At 33.8% G+C, this 25,061-nt stretch overlaps 1 protein-coding gene across 1 annotated transcript in view; it reads right to left on the bottom strand.

Moving 5' to 3' along the window:
- LOC149422870 (uncharacterized) overlaps positions 1 to 23,351 on the bottom strand; it is a 29,087-nt gene extending 5,736 nt beyond the window's left edge. Inside the window, exons 1-2 of the mRNA XM_089633016.1 lie at positions 22,871 to 23,351; positions 17,783 to 18,064 (exon numbers count right to left, since the gene is read on the bottom strand). Of these exons, the coding sequence (XP_089489142.1) occupies positions 17,783 to 18,064; positions 22,871 to 23,351 (763 nt within the window). The remainder of the gene's footprint in view (positions 1 to 17,782; positions 18,065 to 22,870) is intronic.
- Between the last annotated feature and the right edge of the window lie 1,710 nt (positions 23,352 to 25,061).

Here is a 25,061-nt window from a genome sequence, read left to right as displayed (position 1 = left end):
TATAACCGGGGTAACGAAATGCAGTTGACTTCAATGGAATTCACGAAATTATAAAACAATTATTATTAACAACTATTATTATTGGGTGAAAACGGGTTTTAATGCTACATGGCCCCCAGAATAAAGCATTTAAATAATTTAAATTAATTTTCACGTGAAACTGCCAAAGTATTTTGTCAGCAGGTAATTTCACAATATTTATAATGGTACTAAAGCACACATATAACGAGAAGCCACAATATTTAAAATATTTATTTTATATCTATAGAAGAATAAAATTATAGGTGACAGTACCAAGACATAAAATACATGGTCAGATACTTATTTATTTATTTATTAACGCCGATTATAGCGGCTTTTACAAAAGAATAACAATTGTTTTAAACATGAATACAGAATATACATAGATAAAAAAATATAAATATAAAATACATAAAAGAGAACAATAGAAATAGTTATTATAAATACAATACAACAATATATACCTATACATAAATATATAAACAATACATATACAATAAATCCCGGATAAATTAATACTTTAAAGCTGTATTTGATTATATTCAATCTGAGAAGCACTGACATACAGTTTTAATTAAGTAGTGTTTGTATGAGGTTAAACTAGCAATGCTTATAGATTCATCCAAAACATATTTATTACCAAGTACATGTAGGAGATTCATTATGGAATTGAGTTCAGCGTTAGATCCTGTATTGTTGCAATGATAGGGTAATTTGAAACGAACTGATCGACTAGGTACATGGAAACATATTAACGAAAGAATAATGTAATACTTAAAGCCACTGAAGACATAAATACTCTTAAGAATTTCTTCGACATTAATTTACTATCACTAAATAGCGATAAAACATATGTACTTCCATTTGCAATACACACAAAAGACATCCCTAAAAATTTTGACATTATCATTCATGACAATTCCAAAATACATAATAAAAATTACTGTCTCCAAAACTGCACAATACTAAAAAACACAAATCACAATCAAATATCTAGGAGATATAATCGATAAAAATTTGAATTGGAGGGAACAAATATGTCAAATTGTAAAAAAAATCAGAAAACTGATATATGTATTTTTAAGAATCGGAAATTTTTTGTCTTTAAAAAACCTATATTTAATATATTATGCCTTAGTCCAATCAACTCTACAATATGGTATCATTAGTTGGGGATCCACATACAAAACTAACCTTACTCCAATAGAAGTGGTACAAAGGTTAATAATTAAAATAATACTAAGAAAACCTTCCGATTACCCAACGGATCGATTATTCGAAGAATTTCAAGTGCCTTCATTTAAAGATCTTTATACTAAAAATGCATTAATTCAAATCATAAAAGAAAAAGACAAGTATCAATTTCTAACTGAAAACCGTACTCGACTTAAATATATTTTTCCATGCCCAAAATTAAACACTTCCTTTGCACAAAATTATTACACTTACCGGGCAAGAATTTTTTTCAATCGACTACCTGAAGAAATTAGAAACATTAATGATAACATCCAAATAATAAACACTGTGAAAAAATATTTTAAAGACAAACTTACAAAAAATAAAAATGTTTCCAATTGAATTAATCTTAAGAATAACTCATCTCAATTAGTTTCCTTAAGTAATATTCCATTCTTCAAATAAGTTTAAAATCATTTTATTTTTAATTACCTACATACTGTAATAAAACAATGTACCTACACTCCATGTCCAGCCACAAGCTAATGCTTCTATGGAAGAGGGGCCTTGAAATATTTGATCATATATTGTAACAAATAAACAAAAATGTACTTATATAATAAAAAATAATAAAAAAAAGTTCAGGGGAGTTCAACAGGTTGGTAACGATTTTAAATAAATAATTATAGCTATAGATAGATAGCACAGGCAACATACTCATAGGCACACAACATACTTAAACACACTTATAGGCATATTTATACATAAGATTACATGGCCAGATAGATAACACAGGCAATTTACTCATAGGCATATACACAATCAAAGACACACAACATACTTAAACACAGTCATAGGCATATTTATACAGAGTTACATGGTCAGATAGATAACACAGCCAACATACTCATAGGCACACAACATACTTAAACACACTCATAGGCATATTTATACATAACTTAACATGTACAGGTTGTATCGGCACGTACCCGTATTCCTTAGCATATTTGGAGTAAAAAATCTTATGTGCACTTTGCTGTCCGGTAACGTTTTTTTTTAATAAAAAATTAATCATTCATATTTTCACCACATGTCACCACTGTTTTATCCTTTGTCAAAGTTTGAAAACCAATCTGGCAAATATTTTATTCGAATTCCGTTGAATAATGCACGTGTGTACCTATATTGGCGCACTTCTACGATCACAACGAAATGGCACGGCACCATTCGTCTCATTTTTAACTATTATTATTTAGTGTGTGCGAAAGAGCGAAGACGCTTTTTGACATACTTGCTTATAACAGCTGTTGAACACGAAACGCAATGCCAATGACAGTGATGTAGTGTGGAAATTTTAATTTGTTTTGTTTTTAATTGAAAAAAAAATGCTACCGGACAGCAAAGTGCCCATAACATTTTTTACTCCAAATGTGCTTAGGAATAGCTGGTCAAAGTTTGTCGGGTTAGAGCCGATACACCCTGTATATAGGCAATGGATATGAATGTATTAAGAAATAATATAATTAATACTAATTATTTTTTTGAGTTCAGTGGTGTAATTTGATTAACTTTTTTGTATGCATTGGAATCTTATTAAATATAGGAGGTACAAGATAAATGAATGTTCGTTGCCCGTAAATAATATTCGTTATTTATTTCATTTTTATTTTGGCCTAATCGCGGTGTGTTAATAGCCTTGAACGCAAAAACAATTATCACGGTGATAAAAAAATTCGTAAATAAAATATTTGCAGAATATATTATATAATTTTATTTATTGTCAATAATATGTTATTTTGAGAAATAATTTTAAAAGTGCATTTCCTACAATTTTTTGCAACATGACGCTGAGAATCATCGATTATCAGTGATTCATAAAAAAAATATTTGATAATGCAAATGATTCGTTTAAAATTGTGCATTTCGGTGATTTTTTGCATTGTAGTTCTGTAGGCACCTGCGATAGAGAAAAGTCTTCAAATAAAGAAGGCACCTCAGACAGATAAGATGCTTTTGATAGAGAAGGCACCTCCGATATAGAAAAGTACTCCGACAAATAAAGTACATTTGATAGAGTAGGCACCTCCGATAGAGAAGAAGCTTTTGACAGAGAAGGCACATCCCATATGAAAAAGTACTCCGACAAAGAAAGCACATTCGATAGAGTAGGCACCTCCGTTAGAGAAGACCCTTTGGACAGAGAAAGAACCTCCGATACAGAAAAGTAATCCGACAAAGAAAACACCTTCGATAGAGAAGGCACCTCAGACAGAGAAGACGCTTTTGATAGAGAAGACACCTCCGATAGGGAAGACACCTCTGATATGAAAGGCACCTCCGATAGAGAAGGCACCTCAGAAAGAGAAGACGCTTTTGATAGAGAAGACACCTCCGATAGGGAAGACACCTCTGATATGAAAGGCACCTCCGATAGAGAAGGCACCTCAGAAAGAGAAGACGCTTTTGATAGAGAAGACACCTCCGATAGGGAAGACACCTCTGATATGAAAGGCACCTCCGATAGAGAAGGCACCTCAGAAAGAGAAGACGCTTTTGATAGAGAAGGCACCTCCGATAGGGAAGACACCTCTGATATGAAAGGCACCTCCGATAGAGAAGGCACCTTTGATAGAGAAGGCACCAGAAGAAAAAGAAGAAGAACGCGGAGTTAAAGCATACATTAAAATCAATAACCCGATGATGAAACGAAGATATTTTCAGAAAATGGATGAATGTGTTGTGTACCTATGTTTAAAATAACGCTATTTCTCCCTTTGCGACATAGTCAGGAATGTCAATGTGTTTACCTTTTTCATCCGTAAGTGCCTACCTTAGTTTATGCATAGATTTGTGGTTAGACACCTTTCAGTGGTAAATGATGAAATTTAACACTTCACCTAACATTTTGTCACATCAATTGAAAAATATTTGTTCAAAATTTATCAGTCGGTAAATCAACAATCAATAGAATGACATCTATGTGTGAAAACTATCAACTGTTATTAAACCGTAATGAGAATTAATTTTAAGGTTGCGTTTATAGGTGAGTACGCATCTACCAACTAATTGCCTAACGTACACTAAGAATTACATAGGTAATATCTGAGCTTGGCCGTCAAAATACATGAGCGCCCTTTCTCTAATTTTTAACAAAAAAATATTTGTACAGTTTTATTGTAGTTTAAAATGAACCGTTCTTATCCCAGGCAAAATTACTAAGATATTAAATGCACCGACGTAATATTTACGTTAAACGTGTATAATTTAATACACATTTTCACATGTAACATCACATCCTGATGTCTAAATAAACAAATACATGAATAATAGGTACCAATAATCTGATTCCTTATAATTTGCTATTTGTGGTAGGTACTCTTAGTAATTGCATTTGTTTGGAATTATGGCGGTATATCAGTTGATTTTGAGCTCGGCTTGGTTGAAATGTCGAGCTTAGCGCGGATTGGAACATAATCCGTATATAGGTCGTCAAGTCTAATTAATGTTTATTTTTAAGAGTTTTCAGACTTACTTGTAATTCCAAAAAACGTTATATAGATATATCTATTGTACAAGCCATGTGTAAATCTATATGGGACGTGTGGGATTGCATTAACCTCCCCACATCCCGGAATAAACAGAATAAAATATTATTATATAAACTCGGGCTTTTATGGGTCCCGATTCACGATCTAAGCTATCACGTGTCAACAATAATACCACTGTAAAAACTGTAGTAGCCTAACCACCTTAAAAATTTCTAAAATTCCTGTCATAAAGTCAATAACTGGAAGCGAAGAGTTGTCCTTTTCCATAATTTTCCAAAAAGGGCAGCAAACTTCAAAGTGTAGCTGTTCAAACATCCAACATTGTACCTAGTGTCGTGATGTTGGTCGTGTCTTTCGGTGTTATCTCCTCGCATTCAGAACATCCTCGCTAAGTGACCGGGCAAACTGTTCTAACGAACTCCCTTTAGGGGCAGTTAGCAGTGTCGTAACTATTCACAGAAATAAACGCAGGGTTAAGGTACGTTAATGACAACGAAGTAAATAGTGGTAACTCAGGGGACAAATTATTAATTTTATTGTCCTCAAATTAATTGAACAATACAAAAATTTTAATTTGAGCTAAAATAAATAAAATACTTCAGAGCAGTACCAGTTATTTGCTACACCTTTTGATTTTTAAAATATCATTCAGTTTGTTTGAATATTTTGGCCTCAAATACAAAATTTAATGCAAATAGAATGTTGGCGATAATTTATTCCAAAGGGTGGATGCCCAAATGGCCACCTCAGACTTAGCAGGAGAAAGAAACTCTAGAGGCTGTTTGGGAAGGAACTGACCTGCAATGGCCCGATGCCGCTGAAGTAAGGTAGGACAGGGAAGCCGCTATTTACCACGATCGATCAAGGCTTTATCCAAAATGTCGGCAACTTGTCATCATTCTGCAGACTGCAGATCACCAACCAACAAACTACTTTCCACAAAGGTTAGAGGTGAAGCGATGCCGTTACGTTTACCTTGACTAGGTATTGTTAAATAAGGAAGAAATAATGATGCTGCTGCCGATTGAATTGTAATAGGTATTCTAAGTTAATAAGTATGTTAAGTGTGAGACAGCGAATAATTTACAATACCTTAATATTTATATTTAAGTTAAAAAATAAGATGCTCCCGAAATACATGTTTAAAGATGTTAAAGAAGCTAAAAGCCTTACTGTTTTTCGTGGGTTATGCCTAAATATTATAAAGAATAAGTATTGAAAATTATTTAAATGTATTGTAAAGTGTCCTTAATGTCCTCGAAATAAGTTTTTAAAAGGTTTATACTGGATATAAAAATGTAATTTTATATAACCAAACAAAAACATGGGAAGATGGTTTAAGATGTTAGGATTGCTGAGTACAAACGAAAGAAAATTGGAAAAAAGATTTATTTTTTGGGAAGAATTCGTGCAAAAAATTTCAGAAAAGTATAATCACTATTTACAACTCCATTATTGTTTTAAAATTTTGTTCTAAAGCAGAACGATTATTTTCTTATGTAATGACTGAGGACAAAATAAATTTTCCAAAATAATGAAATGAAATTAGGCCACCAAAAAAGGACAAAACCAATTCACAAAGTAGTTTACAATACAAAGGAGCGCAATATTATTACGCGCTGCTGGAAACCTGTCTGCACCAATAGATTCAAGCTGGATTGTGGAAGCCATATTAATCAAAGTCTACACCAATAGTTTCAAGCTTGATTGTGGAAGCCATATTAATCAAAGTCTACACCAATAGTCCAATAGATTCAAGCTGGATTGTGGAAGCCATATTAATCAAAGTCTGCACCAATAGATTCAAGCTGGATTGTGGAAGCCATATTAATCAAAAGAAAATGTAAAAATTAATACTAAATTAGGAAAATGTAAACATGGATGTGAAAATAGCTAAAATAAATTTAATAAACGAAACATGCAGATACCAAAAAGCTGCAATAGGTATGCCCAACTTACCTAGTTCAAGAGACAATCAATAATTTAATCGATTTTAATATGATAGCTAGGATGTGCAATATTAACATTGTTTTTTTTCTTTTATATTCCTTAAAGAAAATCTTTTAAATGTATTTATTCAATGCTTGCGTCATTGCTGTATTAACACATTTGGCAAAAGTGACAAAAATTTTCAACATTCTTTACAGGGCGATGACTGGCGATTAAAAAATGTGAACTTACCGATAATTTGTCATGTGTATTTGCAATTAAAATTAGCTTATACTTTTCAGTCAAATTGATGACAAACTATTAAAATTAGAACGTAAATGACTGCTTTGCAAAGATACAGTTTGGAAATGAAGGCACTTTCATGACTGTATGCACGTAGATATTTTTATTGTATTGGCGTGAATACGACTGTATGTCTGGATAATATATTTTTTTAAGTAATACAAACATTCCCGGGTTATGAATAACCTGACAATATTTTAAAATCTCCTACTACCACAACAGTAAGCTGAAAATGTGAGTTGTGTGGTGAAGGAGGAGTTAGCCAGCCGAGGAATTAGACCCACTACGGCTGGGTGGGAGCGAAACGCGATGCCAACTCAGCCACTGACCGGTAGATTTAATGTTAAAATTGAATTAAGAGGTAACTGGCTTATATGACTTCCATGACCGCTCTTGAAAAGTGATACCAAGTCATTAAAAGAAACTAACTTAACCGAGATTTTTTCATCGCCTTTCGTTATTTTCAAATCAATCAATTGACAACTTCAGTGGTAGAGGGGTAGGGCCATTGTCTAGCGATCCAGAGGTCGCGGATTCCAATCAATTTTATTTCATTAATTTGTGTTACTTAACAATTTATTTACTAAAAATAATATTCCAAACAAATTTATGATTTGTTAATTTTCAACCACATACTGCAAGAATCATTATTCGTAATTCTGGACCATCAAATGTATAATTTTATATGAAGAAGACAGACCAATTCAGTTACAATCCTTCTGTCCGACAATTTAGACATATTCATTTAATTTAATAGAGTGTTGTGTTTAACAAAATTGTTGGAATACCCATTAAAAATTGCAAAACGTAGGAATATATTTTGTATTCTTCCAATAGCTTATACATGAATATTGTAATTAGTACCTAGTCAAGTTGACTTCTAATAAAGGTAAAATATAACATTTTAATACACTTAATATTGTTGAAATTTCTATTTAACCTTTATATATATATATAACCGCCCGTGAGCGGCATTTATTTTTACTCGGGAGATATTTTCAATTTGAATGGATATTTCAGGCGAATAATTATTGTATATACATTCCAACATTAGTAAGCCCTTATTAGAGATTTCCGATAATTACCAATGAAGCAAAAGATTTGCATTTGCAATGCAGAAATTCATTCCTAAAATGAGGCTACGCCTATTATTGTGCACGTGTACCGCGTACCTGTAAGCTAAACACAATGTAGAGCCTCATAATATATTTATTTGAGTGGAATAAAACAAGACAAACACCGTACTACCACTAACTGGCAGTTGACAATGTGTTTATCCATCAATTAAGAACTATGATCTCAAGGCATTAGTGTCCGAACCTCAGCTATATTATTTAACTAGCGTGTAAATTCTGTTTGTTTATCCACTAAGACGAGACTGGTGATCGAGTAAATATCGAGGTTTAGTTACATTGGTCGATTTTGATGCTGTACGATGGTTATGAAGCAGTATTAAGAGGAAACCGGGTGGTGTTTTTTCCATACAAACGTATTCCTCATTTCCCTCTCTGGATTTTGACACTAGAGAAAATATTTTTTTTACATAATATGAATATTGACCGCAAGCGTGTCGGTACGTTTTGATTTTTTTGATAAGTTACTTTTTATAGGAGTTATAACCCTTCAAAAATTGTTAAAATTGCCTTTTTTTAACGCCATCAACAAACGTTCAGTATACAAATAAGACGATGTATTTTTAAAAAAAGCAAAACGTACAGACATAGAATGTTTTCTTTCAATACATTTGATAAAAAAAATCTTGGAAATCGGTTCAGTTTTGGAGTAGAAAAATGAGGACTACAAAACCTCGATTTTGACAATTTTATTTAGGTATTATCAGGCTGAGGTGCATGTGTCTCTTTCTCTCAGTATTCGGGGGTGAGGGGGGGCGGAGAGGGTTTTGTTGAATACGTATACAGTCAACGAAGTGATGTGACATTCTCAATAATTATATCGACACACTAGTCCACTAGTGTTGTCGTGTCCCGAGTTATCGATGTTTTTTTAAAATTATTTTTCTGTTTGGTGACTTATCTTGAGTGTGCCAATACTTACCGAGCTTATTTACTAAAGTTATTGTGACAAATTTAATTTGTTTACGTCAAATAAATTAATGGAAAAAAATTGAAAAAAAAACACCTGTTACAGACAGACCCCGAGATGATTCCGTTCCGTAATGCCGAGTTGGATATGGAACACAAAAATTAATTAAAATATTTTTTGATAACTTTTGAAGGTTGTACTCAACATAATATTATCCCTTTATAGGACACTTTTTTTAAGATACAACTACCGAACCAAAAAAAAACTTTTATATTTGACTAAATATATTGTTCTAGATTTAAAAAAAAATAAAAATTATATTTTTCAAGAAAATGTGTGATGGTAAGTACATACACCACTGATCGTTTGATGGAATGCTGGTACAGCGTATGTTCAGTGGTACATGCATCTACCACATGTTGTTGAATCGATTATGTTATTATAATATCATATTATACAAATGAATATTGAAATCTATGTATAAGAGGCACCATATTGTTTATTGTGCTACATATTAGGTACATACACATAACTAGTTTAGTTTTTATTTAACTTTTTAATATGTTATATTATTACAGAAAAATGCACTTTTGGGAATACCTCCTACATCACTTGACATTTTCAATCTTCTTCAATGATCTAATATTTTTTGTTTTTAAACGCTTTATTGTAAAAAAAATACTGTTTAACATCTACACAATGAAATTAAAATAATTTATGGTCCAGACCTTTCCCTCGCCGGTAAATTTCTTGGTATGCGACCGTCAATTATTTCTGGTAAAAGGCATTGGTGGTAGAAATTTTCTAACAGTGGAACTATTTTTTGCCAGATTTCGTCGTCCCTCTCAATTTTTTCATACAGCAAACCTTTTGGACTCCACACAACAAAATAACAATAATTACGACGAGTAATATGTAACTGGCCTTGTACTTGGTAGAAGTAATTATGATTCCGTTTTAATGTTAAAGAATGGTCTTCCAATTTACAGTAATCAATTATCTTTTGTGCAATTCCCTCTTCTGGTGACATATTTGCTATACTATAAGGGCATTTAATTTCAATTATAGAATCCTCACCGATAAGGCCATCCGGACTTGCCGCTAAAAAGTTTTTGGTTTTATCGATAAATAGCCCACAAGCGGATACCTGCAAACTTGTTTTTTTTTGAAAATTGCTCTATTGCTAGGCTTTCATTTTCTTTTCCATTCACATTTCACAATTTTTATGATCACCAAACACATGATTTGCGGTATTTTTTTTGTCCATTTTCAAATTTTTTATTTTATCACTTTGTACTGTGTTTTCTTGCTCTTTCCTGTAATTTACTGCTCCAACTACAGCTCTTCTCATGCGTAAAACGTTTGCTTCAACCTTTTTCCTTATATGAACTGGTACAAAGCCTTTAGCGTTGTTGGTTTTTTTTTCAAGTGCTTTCATTTTGTTGCAAAAATTGCGGAGTAAGTGATTTTTGCACTCTATTTTTTGTACTATAAGGTTAGGACCATATGGCATTTGTTGCATTATTTTTTTCATGATGCTGGAGTCGCCATCACCAACTAGTTTGTTAAATTTCAATCCATGCATTTCCATGCTTCTCGAGAACCCTTCTGCTATAATGTGGGCTTCCATGGCATTAGCACTGTCACGCCAGTTTATGAAGCACCTGTGCTCAGAAGCAACTATGTGTAGTTTAGTAGCTCTAGCTCATATGCAGCAGTATGAGTTTCGCACTCCCAGAAATAAAACCTTTTTAGTTCGTAGTCCAACTATGCACCTTGCGCCAGATGAGGAGCTAAATCCACTTTTGTACGACCTCTTTGCCCAGGAGCCATCTGCAACCACCGTTACCAAAGGATAGCCACCCTCGTCTACGTCACCGTTTAAAATGGCTAGCCTTTTTTCTTCTTCACCAGCTGCGATAATTTCTTCTAAGGCACATTCTTCAATTGTTGGCGCTAAACATTGTTCTATGTTCGTGTAAGTCTTACAATCCATATTTGGCATATTTAAAACCCCACAAATTTCATTCCACTGTGAATACCCATTTCCTGTACACATCACTCCTTCGACGATAGCAGTATTTATAGACATTTTCCGTTTCGGGTCTTCGGAGTGTACGTATTCTATTTTCTTGCACATTTTGCACTCGAAAACATACTGGCTTAGAAGACCATTTCGTCGTTCCTTCACAAATTTTAAATCGGAAAATGTGCAGTTGGTGTGTTCGTGCTTTATATTTGATATCTCCGAAAACAAATATTTTATATCCACAATTCTGCGACCTTCGAAATTATGGGTTTCATCAATATGGTCTGGTTCTATCACCAAATCATCAAGCGTTGTTGATGATGATGAACTTGCGTTTTCGTCTATATTTGGAGCAAATGATTCATCCATGGAAGTTTCATGCATAAGTGAAGATGTAGTTAAGTTTCCAAAAGTAGTATCGATGACATCCATATCCTTGTAAATGCAAATGATTTATTTATTTAAATTTGTCCATCCCATTTTCCCGTTATACATGCTACATAATACACGGCTCTCATAGCATAAATCTTTAGGTTTTTCTCGTAAGTCGCTCACGTAAGAGAGTTATGGCAAAATTATCAATGTAAACGATACCCATTGGTAATTTTGCCATAACTCTCTTATGAGAGCAACTTACGGGAAAAAAAACTTTACGTACGTAAAGGTAACCTTGGGAAGGTTCAGTAGTAAGAGTAACAGGAAAGCGATATTTCGACTTCCCTAGATGTCGAACGTGGTGCAACATGAATCTGTCGTTTGATACTAATAATCGTTTTTTTTCGTCTAGTAGATAAAAACAAACGCGCTTTGTTTCCATTTCTTTTACCCATTATTTATCTGTAAGAAAAAAATTTTGAGTTGAAGGTAGGTAATATAGTAGTCGGTTTTATGTAACTCAATTGCTAAATACACATATATTATGCTACGTATATATTTGCGAATAGTGGCGTGCACAGAATTTGAAAATTGAAATTTCGAAAAAAAAATAATTTTCAGCTACGACAACATCATTAATGTCGTATTTTCAATATTAGGATTCTAGCCCACTGAAAAATCAGTGCACGCCACTCTTTGCGGACAGAGACGCGAGCCGAACCACGAATTATGGTAAAGGTACGAAGCAACCGCAAGCGGCGCAGCGTTTCGGGCAGTTTGCTTTTGCTTCGTTCCTTTCCCATAATCCGTTGTTCGGCTGGCGTGTCTATACGCAGCCTAAGACGTAGAATAATATTTATTATAGTTTACTAGATATGTTAACAAATGTACCGACTTGCACTAATGCACTTTATGCATACAGTCAAAACTGATGAATTTACGTTATTCAGGGAGAGCCAAAAAACAACAACATTTTTAGCGATATTTATATGTTTAATTAAAAAAGAACCTACTGCGCCTATGCTGCCGTTTTATAAAAAAGATGGTATGAATCTCCCGATATTACTAAACCAAAACAGCGTGCATCTTACTTTACTAATAGTAACAAGATGAATGAACTATGAGCGCAGAAGATATCTATTATATAGGAATACGCACGCTAAAGTCGCGACGCGTATTGACTAATCTGTTGCAGCAGGCAGCAACCTGTATACACGCACGCACAAGTCTCATTGACTTGTGCGTGTGCAGAAGATGAGCTCGGAGCAGGCAGTCACATGTATATACCTACGCACAAGTTGCGATGTGACTGAGATGATGAGCCAACAGCAGGTACACACACGCATTGGGGTTCACCAATACACCGATAGCGCTTTTGCTGTCCCCGCTGAGATGAACGAAATAGAAATAATTTTTACAAATACCTATCGTTAAAATTTCTCGGCGCTCCTGCGCGCCCTTAATAATAAATATAAATGTTATTTACTCTTTACTATAATCGGCATCAGTTAAGTACTAGATATTTATTTCCTAACTAATTAATTAATCAATCAGTGGATGAGTAGGGCAACACTGGAGACACGAGTCGAGTGGGTTCCGTTTTCGGAAGGGTTCACTCTGGGAATTCTGTTTCATGCCCTGCTTTTCACGGACATAATATGGCACAAAATTGCAGGTTTTGGCGAAAAGCGAAACACTGTAAAATCTGTGGTAAGGCTCGTTATGCCTTGAGAAATTTACTCTTTACTACAAACCCATTCTGCATTTGAACCCAAATATGATTCGATTTGAACCTTCCATATAACTATTTTGTTCCCCGAACCGTAGATTTTCTATGATCCTGGTAGTTTTCCTAGGGACGGATGATGAAGATTTGTTGCCATGGGAAACTTTTTCCGAACATAATGTGAGTTTATTGGCGTTTAATTATTTGTCAAGGTTTTATGTAATTGAAAACATCTTCATAGTTCTTTCACGCAATCGAAGTATAGAATTCCATAAATCTAAACTTAAAATTTAGGGCCATCATTGAAATACTGACGCTTGCTTTCATGTCTAACTTCTTCATTGTGTTAAAAGTTTGTTTTCATTGTTGGCTAAAGAAAGTGAAATACCCGACTTATAAATAGTAGTCCTTGAGAGAGGTCGTATGTGACGTCAACGTTCTAGTATATTCTGTAATTTTCTTTTTAATACAGGACGTGTCGAAAGGAAGAGAACGGCTATGAGAACATCTTGTTGTACATACGATTCTCTCTCTGGGCCACTATTGTCTCCAATTCTTACTCCATCAAATTTTCGTCAATTTCATTTCCTGTCATCAAGATTTTGGATATATATGAATAATTTGTTCTCACTTAACCAAATATTTACTGTATCTTGTTTTTTGTTGTTTTACACATTTTATTTTTTTGAGGCGTTATCCCGGCAATACAGGAATCCTGAGTTCGATTCCCAGTTGCGACCGTTATTTTTTTTATTTTCAATGACTTGTTCTGTTTAGATTTATTAGTATTATGTTCTACTTCAATTATTAATATAACATTTATGGGTATAATCTTCAAAAGTTATTTCTTGAATATTACATGATTATTTGGTTATAGCATTAATTTCTGCAGGTCAATTAAAATTAAATAAATAAATAAACGAAATAAAATATATTCTATACTTTTTCAGTTTAATTAATTCAATCAAGCTTTTCTTTTAACTACTGTAATCTCAAGTCGCTCTCTACACAGTTAGATGTTACATTAATTAATTAAATCAATCCTTTATTTTAACTGCTGTCATCTCAAGTCGCTCTCTACACAGTTAGATATTATATTAATGAATTAAATCAAGCTTTTATTTTAACTGCTGTCATTTCAAGTCTCTCTCTACACAGTTAGATATTACCACACCGGTATGTTTGAGTTAGAGTCGCTAGTTAACCATACTTTTATGTGTCGTGCAGTTTCACACCTCACTTTTTCTGGGAAATTATGGCTCAAGGGACACAAAGACCGGGAAGATGAGGAAAGGAGCCACTGAGTTTATTCAAAGTCTAAAGATTCCCAAAACGGGTGCTGAAATATGAGGTATATGACAAGTTTCGTAGTCTGTTCACTCACACACAAAGAAAAATGAGTTATGCTGGTTTATTAAAATCTGTTACAAATATTGTTCTGTAAAAACGGGACTGCAAGCCGCTTCTTGATAAAGTGTGAGTAAATTCGTAATAATATCGAAACACATGTCACACACCTGCGTTTTTCTTTATAATATATGTATTTTATTTATTAAGTTTACCAGAATACATATCAATTCATTTGTTAATGGCTTACAATCACGTTTTTAACTGGAATACGAATAATTTGAAGACATGCTCAATAAATTTGTGCAATTTTTTAATCAGAGAGTTTTCTCCGTGCGGGTATGAGGACTGGATAGGGATCTGGGGGTAAGTGTGTTCAGGAGTAACGGACGTATTATTTCTCCCACTGCGGCGCAAGGCAATGAGTCGATGGAGTCCTGCTGGAGAATTCAAAGGATCTCCCTCAACAAATGTTTTCCGATCCGGCCCACCACGCAGTAGGTGGGCAGACGCATCTTACCCTATGAACCCGGGCACACCTGCTAAATCGCTGAAGGGAGCGAACCACATGAGACGACCTATGGCGAAGATGTTGGTCATCCAAAAAAAGTTTCCCAAGGTGGAAATTTCTATTTAATTACTATTTAAATCACCTTATATTTTTTTAATAACAATCTCTCTTCCCAAATAAGTATTGATGATGTATTTAAATCCTGTTGAAAATGTGAAAGCAGGCCATTTCTAAATAAACGATTAGTACTTTCATATTATATCGCAACACGTGTTCATGCGCTGCGTTTATCGTGTTATTATATAATGACGAAATGCAAAAATATTAGAAATTTTATGATTACGTGTTCCAATTCGTGTTTAACTATTAGTTTATTAAGAAATCTGTCAATTCATTTGTTAAAGCCCTGCAATCCCGTTTTAAACAGAAATTCGAAGACGACTTTTTTTAATAAATTATAATTATTTTATGTCAATTTTTTCCGTGTGTCAAAATAAGAAATCTTGTACTGTAAATGGATGATAAGATTAATCTGACTTAAAATAAAAAATATATTAGTGTGGTAAAATCTTCTCACATCTGCATGTATCTACGCGAATCAATAAATAGAAAAATCATAAAAAAATAAAATATCTCACACCATAAGCTTGGTCTTCAAATTCAAGCCGAGTAACTTCAGGAGAACTCCTTTAACGAGCCGTCCGAGCTTCTAGTGCTCGCGTGAAGCTCTCCACTAATAGACGGATCGCGTGATCATCCCTGATCTACTCTGATCTACTCTGATCTCCCTGTTCTCCGGTGTAGCCCGGTTAGGGCGCGATGCAATGCAATTACCGAAACCACTTAAGCCCGACACGCCGCATAAAGGAAACAGCCACCCGGTATATTTATAATAGTTTCTGATAATTTTTCATACTTCCGAATGGATCATGTACTTTTTGCTAGGGATATATAAACGATTAATCAATTCGTTGGTAGGATTCACATCATCCGATCAAGTGTTCAGGGCCAAACTTTTCAATTAGCAGAATATTAATATACTCTTAAAAGTTCTTCTTTTTTTGGTACCAAAATTTTATGTTTAGATCTTATCTTCCACTGGAAACGTCATATTTTATGTTTTCATTTTAAATCATAGAGCTTTAATTAGAGGCGCTACTGGTTACTTATATCTCGTTAAAGATTATTCCAGTATTAAACGCGATAAGGGGTGCTAGTAAACCGGAATCCGAAGTTTTAGTTAGAGCGTTCTGAGAGTTGGAGGTCAAAAAGCGGAATCTATTTTTTGCTTCATATCTCATCTAAATCATTGTTTTCGGTAACGAATGAATGTAAATCTTTGAAGTAGAAATTAATCCACTTCCCTACATCCGATCGAGCTGAAACTCGGCGGATATCTCGTTGTCGATAGCAAAACCTCATTTTTTTGTGGGAATCACGTACACACGCGCGGACATATAAGAATATCTCTGAAATCGGATGATATTACAGCAGTTAATATACGAAATAAATGTGGGTCGTAAGCGATCGGCATTTGGCGAGGTTGTTACCTCGTTTGACTCCAGCCCGTGGGAAGGAAGGTGCAATCCTCAGTCAAACCTACTTTTAGTATTTTATAATAGGATGATTGTGTCTCACTTGAATTTTTTTCATGTAACTTAATTTTATTTTTATCATATAATAACTTCATTTAATTTATCTTAAAAGAAAACGTACACCTTAATTTTGTGTTTTATACTTAAACCGTAGAATGTGATAATAATTACTATAACACTCACGCACAGACTCTTTTTTTTCGCTTTTTGCTACATACTACGCTGCCTTTTTATTTATTATTACTGTTTCAATGAAGCTTATCTAAACTTTCAATAAAATAAAATTACCAAAAAAACATCTAGGTTCTGGGCCAAAGCTCGCGGGGTTCTAAACAATAAGTTTGAGAAAAATATATTAAATGTTCAAAGTCAAAGCTTGCGGGGTTCTATAACATAAGTTTGCGAAAAAAATATCAAATGTTCAGAACCAAAGCTCGCGGTGTTTTATACCATGAGTTTGAGAAAAATATATTCAATGTTCAGGGCCAAAGCTCGCGGGGTTCTATACAACGAATTTTAGAAAAATATATTAAATGTAGCCATGTGAATATATTCACATGAAAGAGATATTCATAATGTGGGTGTTGTTTTGCAAAAGAGTTCAACGAACTTTCTGTTATAATGGACGAATGAGGTCGTCTCCGACAATATCAGTATAACAATATTTGTATGAACACGTGTTCCGACGTAATCATAAAATAATGGCCTCAAAACCCGAAACAGCTGTCACATTAAAAACTGTAAAAATAACAGAAATACTTGCAGAACTTAATAATTATTATAACATTATTAAATTTGATTTATTTTAAATTTATTTAAAAAATTAAATGGAGTTCTACGAATTAAACACCAAAACAATAAATAAAACATTCGCTTTCGACTGATACTTTGTTAGGAACTCTGACAATTCATTTGTTAAAAGCCCACAGTCCCGTTTTTAAGAGGAAAATGAATAATTAGACCAGATTTTTTAATAAAATAACAGTATTTTAAATAAGTACGTTTCCTGCGTATATTTTAAAACTGTTCCAGTGTAAAACAAAATTTCAATAATAATGAAAAAATCTTTGATTATTCTTACAGAATAGATTTCAATCAAAATAAAAGAGAAGAGAAGAAAAGTGTAAAATTTTATCGAATGAAACATAAAATCTTAGCAATATTAATTATTTTACATACCTTGTAACTCCAGCATTTGGCTATTCGGTTTCCCCGTCCCAAACCAGTTGCCGTAGAAGAGCGAACTGGCAGCCGGGCTGGGCATGAGGGAGCCCGGGCTGAACCGGGGCAGGCCCTGCAGCCTCCATTCCAGCTCGGGGGGCGGGGGTCCAGAGGGCGGCGGCCCCGAGGGCGGCAGGCCCGGCGCCCGCCCGCTGTAGTGGAGCAGGTCAAGCAGGGAAGAGGGCGGGGGAGGTGGCGGCGATGTGAAGGGCGGGTAGGGAGGATGGCTGGGCGGGATTTCTGAAATTTTTTAAACAATTGGAATTTTTGCAGTTATTTGATTGGAGACAAACATCGTTAGAAATGCATAAAAAAATATGTTTAATTGTAATTGAATTCTTAAGACCTTCAGGTACATTTTAAAGTGTAGTTAATATACATAAATAGATAGAAATATTAACATAAAATTTGTATATTTCACTCCGTGTGACATGTCTTAAGAATTTTTGTGACGAATGATTTTAATACAAAATTTAAGAAAGTTGGCAACAACTATACAATTTTACAATTAAATTACTGCATCCACTTGGAGAATATGAATATTGCTTCTAAGAATCTTTTCAAATTATTTGTAATCCGGTTAAAAATGGGATTGCAGTATAAACTCGTAGTAAACTATGAATGCATAAAAATCCGAAAATTTTCGCATTTCGTCATTAAATATTATCAAGTGCATTGTTCATGCGTGGTCCATTATATTAGGAATTTACTAAAAGTTGATCAGGAAACGGGCTTTAATCCCATGTTCAACCGGATTACCAATAAATTTAAGAGATTTTAAATAAATTAGCAATAATCACGCATCTGTTGTTTCATTAATACAAAATATTCAGTGCACGTGTCTAGAGCGGAAGTCGAAAAGTATGTAAATAAAACTATGTACAATAACTTTAATCGTGAATAAAGAAATAAAAATACATACCTATACTCGTAGATATAAACATAAATATTTTTTCTATTAATGTATTATAATATTAATATTCTTGCCCTTATAAGGTTAAACGAGATAATAAAGTAACTAAAGAAAATCTCTCTTTAACGTGCACCTAATTATTTTTTTCTTAAGATGTGTAAACCGACGTCGCTCTTCACTTTAACTAACAGATAATTTGGTAATTATTCTTCGGGGATGGTCTTGAAGGAAGGCAAATGTTAAAAAAGTTGCTTCGTTTTCGATTTTTGAAACCTACACTTTACAATATTTCCATATGAAGTACACGGACAGATGTCTTATTAATAAAACATCCATTTAAGAATTTTTTATCGACTTGCCTTGACAATATATCACGACGATACATAGAATTTTGTTTGTAATGCAAAAATATTCGGGTTTTCATGAACACGCGTTCCGCCATCATGATAATACATACGTAATTTACTAAAAGTTTATCGCGAAACTTGTTAATTCATTCGCAAGGCCTGCCATCCGGCTTTCAGCCGGAATTACCAATAATTTGAAGAGATTCCTAATAATTTATCTTTAGTAGTTTTTCTGCTTGTGAGGTTGTGGTCATGTGGTCTTTACAATAAAATAAAGATTTTACGTCAAAGTTGTCATATTTTAATGCAAACTTTTCATAATTTAAAACTATTTTTCGTATTTGTTTTTCGGTTTATTTTGGAGGCCTAAATATATCGCTTCTGGTTCCAAAATTCCGTTACACCAGTCTAGAGTGGATCTGGTTCCACGACAATCATTTCGACAAATACCTATTCAAGAAAGTTTTCTCTCATCTGTTGCGTTTTCCTTTAGTTGTCAATCACTCTTAAATCCCACTTTCAATTTGAATAAAATCTACAATTCAAAGGCAATGGCGTCGAAATATTAACGTGACTGAAATAAAACTAGAAAATATGCAATACTAGCTGATGTGTACCCGGGTTTGCTCAAGGTTGTGATGGTTTAGAGTAAGGTTTTGAGATTGTAAATTTTAAGTAGAAATAATATTAATGTAAAGAATTTAAAAAAAGTTTACGGGCGTCCTTCACTTCTTCTACAGTTCACTTTCACGTCATATCTTTTCCTCATATCCCTTTCTTCGTCCATCTCGTACGCCACATTGTACCTCACAAGTATTTGATTCATTTCATCATGCCATGTCTTCCTCGGGCGTCCCCGACATTTTATACCATTCGCTTCCTGTAGTATAGTGAAATTCACGCAATTACTGTTAATTACACAATATTGACATAAATTCATCCCCGTTCCATATTCCAGTATAAATAAATAATGCGTAACTATTCCTCGGCCATTCCCGACTTTTTCCACCATCCAAACCACTCTCTTAACACTAATAAAAATAAACTTAGAAATGTTAAGCGACATCGGTCTAGTAATTTTTGAGTATATATGCCCTATAGGGCACAAACAAAGAAAAAATCATTTTTATATACGTATTATTAATATTGCATTTCAAATAATTTGAATCAATAATCAAATAAACAAAAATAATTTGACCAATATAAATGCAATGGAAAAAACAGAGTCAACAACACCTGCTTTCTCTGTTCATGTTTCATACATTTGCTTTATTTAATTAGATTTCATGTAAATAGAGCCTACCAAAGAGGTGATATATTATTTTTAGTTGTTACGTTCAATGATTTTTAAAAGTAATTTTAATGGTTGCAAAGGGAATCGAACCCAAAATGAGTCATTTAAAATCAAAATGATCACACCTAGTATGATTATTAATTAAAGGGAATAGCTGGGCGGCCATTTTCATACAAAAAAATTTTGGGATTTAGGCCAAAATACTTAATCAAACTGATTTTTTTTACTCCAACGGTACAGTATATGTGGTCCTTTATTTATTTGTATTAGATTATAAAATAAAGTCCACTAAAAACTTAATTTAAGTAGCAACGAGAGGTGAACTTTAATTTAACTCAAATAGGATCACAAATTTGTCGCGCATAAATTTAAATTTCTACACAAAAAACGCATATCTAAATGTTAAAATTAAATTTTTCATTGTAATCCAATAAAAGCGAATTTTCATTTTATTAATTACAAAAAAACGTCAAATTTGCTTCGAAAATCATGTAAAAGTGAATTCTTTCGCAGCTTATACACATCATAATTTAATACTAATAAATGAAATAGCTTTTTTTGTATTTCTTTGGCATTCACTATGTAACAATTTCTAGATATTTTACGTAACAAACTTAACGACATTTATACGTAACAAATTTTAATGTATATTGGAATAATAAAACTCATTAAAAACAAAAACAAAATAGCACCTATTCGTCCTACATATTTGCTATACCCTTTGAATAAAAATATAATTATTCCGCTTTGTAGGGTATTTTAGCCTCAAATAAATTGTATTATAAGTATTGTATGAAAAGGGCCGCGCAGTCGTTCAGCCCGGTTAGAGATATTAATTAATAATCTAAAGTGTGCATTTTGAGATAAATTAATCTGTTTAGGAACTCATTCCTAAAAGCTAGGTATTTGCCGACCTTCCCTTTTCCCAGCACTTTTATTCCCCAATTATCTTCTCTTAGCCTCATGTTTTATTTTTTAGGTATTTAAAAAACTTAAGCGCAACTTGTTGTAAAAAGGACTAAGTGGGCACCCTCTCTAAAAACCGAAATCGACCCACATGACTTCTAACGATCAAAAATCTTTATACCACCAATTTGGGGTGTAATAGTCGCACCTACCCTGAGCGATATGACATTTTTAGTCAGTTTTTTCACATAAGAAGTACCTATCTCGTCATCGCGGTTACTTTGTAATTTTTCATTAAGTAAATGATATTTTTTTTTTATTTAAGGCACAAAAAGGATATTTAAATTACATTCTTGTGGTTAGTATAAAATAAATTTACACACAAATATAAATGTCCCTAGACTAATGTGTCTGCAGCAATCACATTTGCACTATCGCAACAATATATGTATTTTTTTTATATAAAGCTTAAAATTACAAAAATTACAAGACAAAATAATTTTAAAAATATGTTTAAATTAGGTATATAATAGAAAATATCAAACTATCAAAAATCGACAAACAATATTTGTATTAATTTTTTTATTTTTTATTTTTAGGTACAGAAATCGTGGAGATATCTCTTGAAACAAGTTTTATTATTTAAGAAAATATCTATACAAGCAAGTGTTTTAGCAATATCGTTGAATGATCGAGAAATTCTAGACATAGGATTAAAATAACCAGTGTTATTGGTAAAAATTTTGGTCCAAAATATGTTAAGGTTTCTAGTGAATTTGGGACTGGCGTTTAACTAGATTTAATGGACTATGTTATTGTCTACTTGATTATGCACAATTTTGTAAAGTATTAAGAGGTCATTTATGTTTCGTTTTTTAAATAGACTCTCTAATTTGAAATATGTAATTATAATACCATTTATACCGCTAAAGTCAAATAATATTATCTATCTACCGACATCTATGAATCGATTGATGTGACTCTTCATTTGTGCTTCTCTGTTATAATAATGGTATATGCTGTATAGTAAATTTACTTATATATATATATACTATACTGTTAATTTAACCAATTGATATAACTGTAAATATATCATCATCATTATTGTACATTGTTACATGAAAAAAATGAGTGTTGCTAATTTATTAAGAATCTCCTCACATTATCGGTAATTTGGTTAAATGCGAGACTGCGGGCTTTTTTCTGATAAACATTGATTAAATTCGTAATAACATCGGAACACGTGTTCATGCACCTATGTTTGTCTCAATAATACACAATGACCAAATGCGAAAATTTTAGGATTTTTATAAACATCGTGACAATAAATGGATTTTGCTAAAAGTTTATCAGGAAACCTATCAATTCATTCGTTAAGAGCCTGCAATCCCGTAAGTCCCGTAATCCATTTAATCGGTAAGTTTTCTCCGTGTATAGGTACTGTTTGAAAATGTTTTAATTGTACCACGTCAGTGTCTAAAATATTGTCAATATGTGACTACCTGCTGATAAACTACAAAAGTATTTTGCCCGGTTTAAATGATAATAGAAAAAACAAGTTATTACAGGTTGGAAATATCCTTTACCTATTATTGAAGAATTCCCTCCTTCTTCTGATTCTGATTTACTTTTACTAAGTCCATTGGATGATCTGCTCCTGTGTGTTGGAGGAGACACATTACTTCCTACTCTGGTATCGTCTTCCAAAGCTGATGGAAGCTGATTGATCCCTAAGATATTGTCGATTGAGAACTTTTTACTTTGGTAGTTTGTGATTACAGTCGAATTATTTGCAGTGCAATTCGTCTCTTTGTCCCTTGAAAATGTTGCGTTTTTGTCAAATAAAAAATGCAACGCTTTATTGTTTGTTACTAGTTCTTCAGCAACTGGTGATAGTCTGTCTTCCTGGTTGTTGACGATGTCGATACTGTCTTCATCATAGTCTGAATCATAATTGGCGTAATCTTGGGCTTCTGTGCTCAGACGATCTTCTGAACCGTCTTCTGGTGAAAGAGAAGAACTGTGATAGAAAACACCAGATTCTTCAAGTCCTGTATCTGCTTCCATGTTGTTATTTCACCAAAACATCACACGCAATAGATTTCTTATTTTTGTGTATTTAGATTATTTACACCACTCAAAATCACTAAATACTGTGCGTAAAACGACATAAATCGCAAAAGATTTTAAAAAACGAAATAGAAACAAAGAACAAAAAATCTATTAAAGTCTAAAAATTAAAAAAGAAAACACGAAAAACAAAGCCATTTTATCGAAATCTTAAAGAATCAACAGTTTTGGAGATAAACAATTTTAAAAATGCAAGTGGTTCTCAGGCTTTCGCGGGCACATCCGGTAAGGCGCCGCGGTGGAGATTGTTTTGTAGCAGAAGGCGTAGGCAGGAGGCAGGAGGCTGTATGGGGGAACAGGTAGCGCAGGTAGCCGCAGTTTCCGGGCCGCGTCGGGGGCGGGGCGTACCCCCTCCACACTTCTCCACCCTCCCTCATTCCACTCGAAGAGAGGTGCCGACACCGCGGGATGGATGCTGCGAGGTCCGGAGGAACGTTGCAGAAAAACACTAAAAATGTGATGTATTTTAATTGTAATTTGAAACTGGTAGGAAATATCGATAGCTTTTTTATAGCGTTTAGCATACATTACAAAGATATAATCTAACAGAAAAGTGAAGTTAAAATCTTCAATATTTTTCACTCTAGAATTCAAAGTTCAAAATATTATCCACAACAGATTAGGTACTTTTATAAATATCACGAATATTGTGTGATTTTCGTTATATATTATAAGTATAACAACGAAAAAAGTAAGGAGAAAATCAAAAATATACATTGTTGTTGAGGTTTTAAAGAAATATGATGTAAATGATATTTCTGAGTAAATTTTTTTTTTTTTTTTTTTATATTTACTCCACACAGGAGGCCCTGAAGAAAATAATTTCCCTCAGGGCCTATGTCATCTTTGGGGATGCTGTGTGGAGGGTCTTTTTGTGGAGAGGAAGGAGTGAACATGGGTCTTGAAGAGTCCCATGTTGTAGGAGGGAGGAAACACAGAGGCCGGCAGTTCGTTCCACAGCCGAGCTGTTGAACTTAAGAACGAATCATAGAAGCGACCCGTTCTCATGTGACAAGTGTCAACTGTGTACAAATGTTGGGCGCGCGTTTGGCGTGTATCCCGACTACGCACCGGTGCCGAAGGGATCAATGACGCTAGTTCCTCAGAGCATCTTCCATTGTAATACCGATAGAACAAGGACAGCATACCTACCTGACGCCTGTGCTCTAAAGATTGCAGTCCGTTTGTTAAGATTGGGGAATCTATCAAACGGACCGCCCGTTTCTGCACAGAGTCAAGGGTTTTTTTCAGGTATTTTGGGGCTCCAGACCAGAGATGGCTGCCGAATTCGACAGTAGGGCGCACTTGCGATTTGTACAGGGTGAGCAGTTGTGTACTATTAAAGTATCTGCGGGCCCTGTACAGTACGCCCAGCTTCTGAGAGGCCAACTTTACTCTAGCTTCGATGGAGCCCCCGTACCTGAGCTGGTCACTTATAGTTACACCAAGCATATCAATGGAAGGCCTGTTCGGAAGATTGCTTCCGTTGAAGGAGACTAGATTGTCATTTGGATCCCTTTTAGACGTAATCAGACAGGATTGGGTCTTTGAAACATTAAATTCGACGAGATTATTTTTACCCCAGGAGGAAATACTCTCGAGATAACCGTCCATTCTCTGCTTCAAAGCCCTCCGAGCCGTTGGAGT

Source organism: Hesperophylax consimilis, chromosome 6, assembly GCF_061612785.1.
Source record: "Hesperophylax consimilis isolate HC1 chromosome 6, BYU_Hcon_1.0, whole genome shotgun sequence".
Lineage (NCBI taxonomy): Eukaryota > Metazoa > Arthropoda > Insecta > Trichoptera > Limnephilidae > Hesperophylax > Hesperophylax consimilis.
Note: the sequence above shows the minus strand (reverse complement) of the source record. Positions and strands in the feature narration are given on the sequence as shown.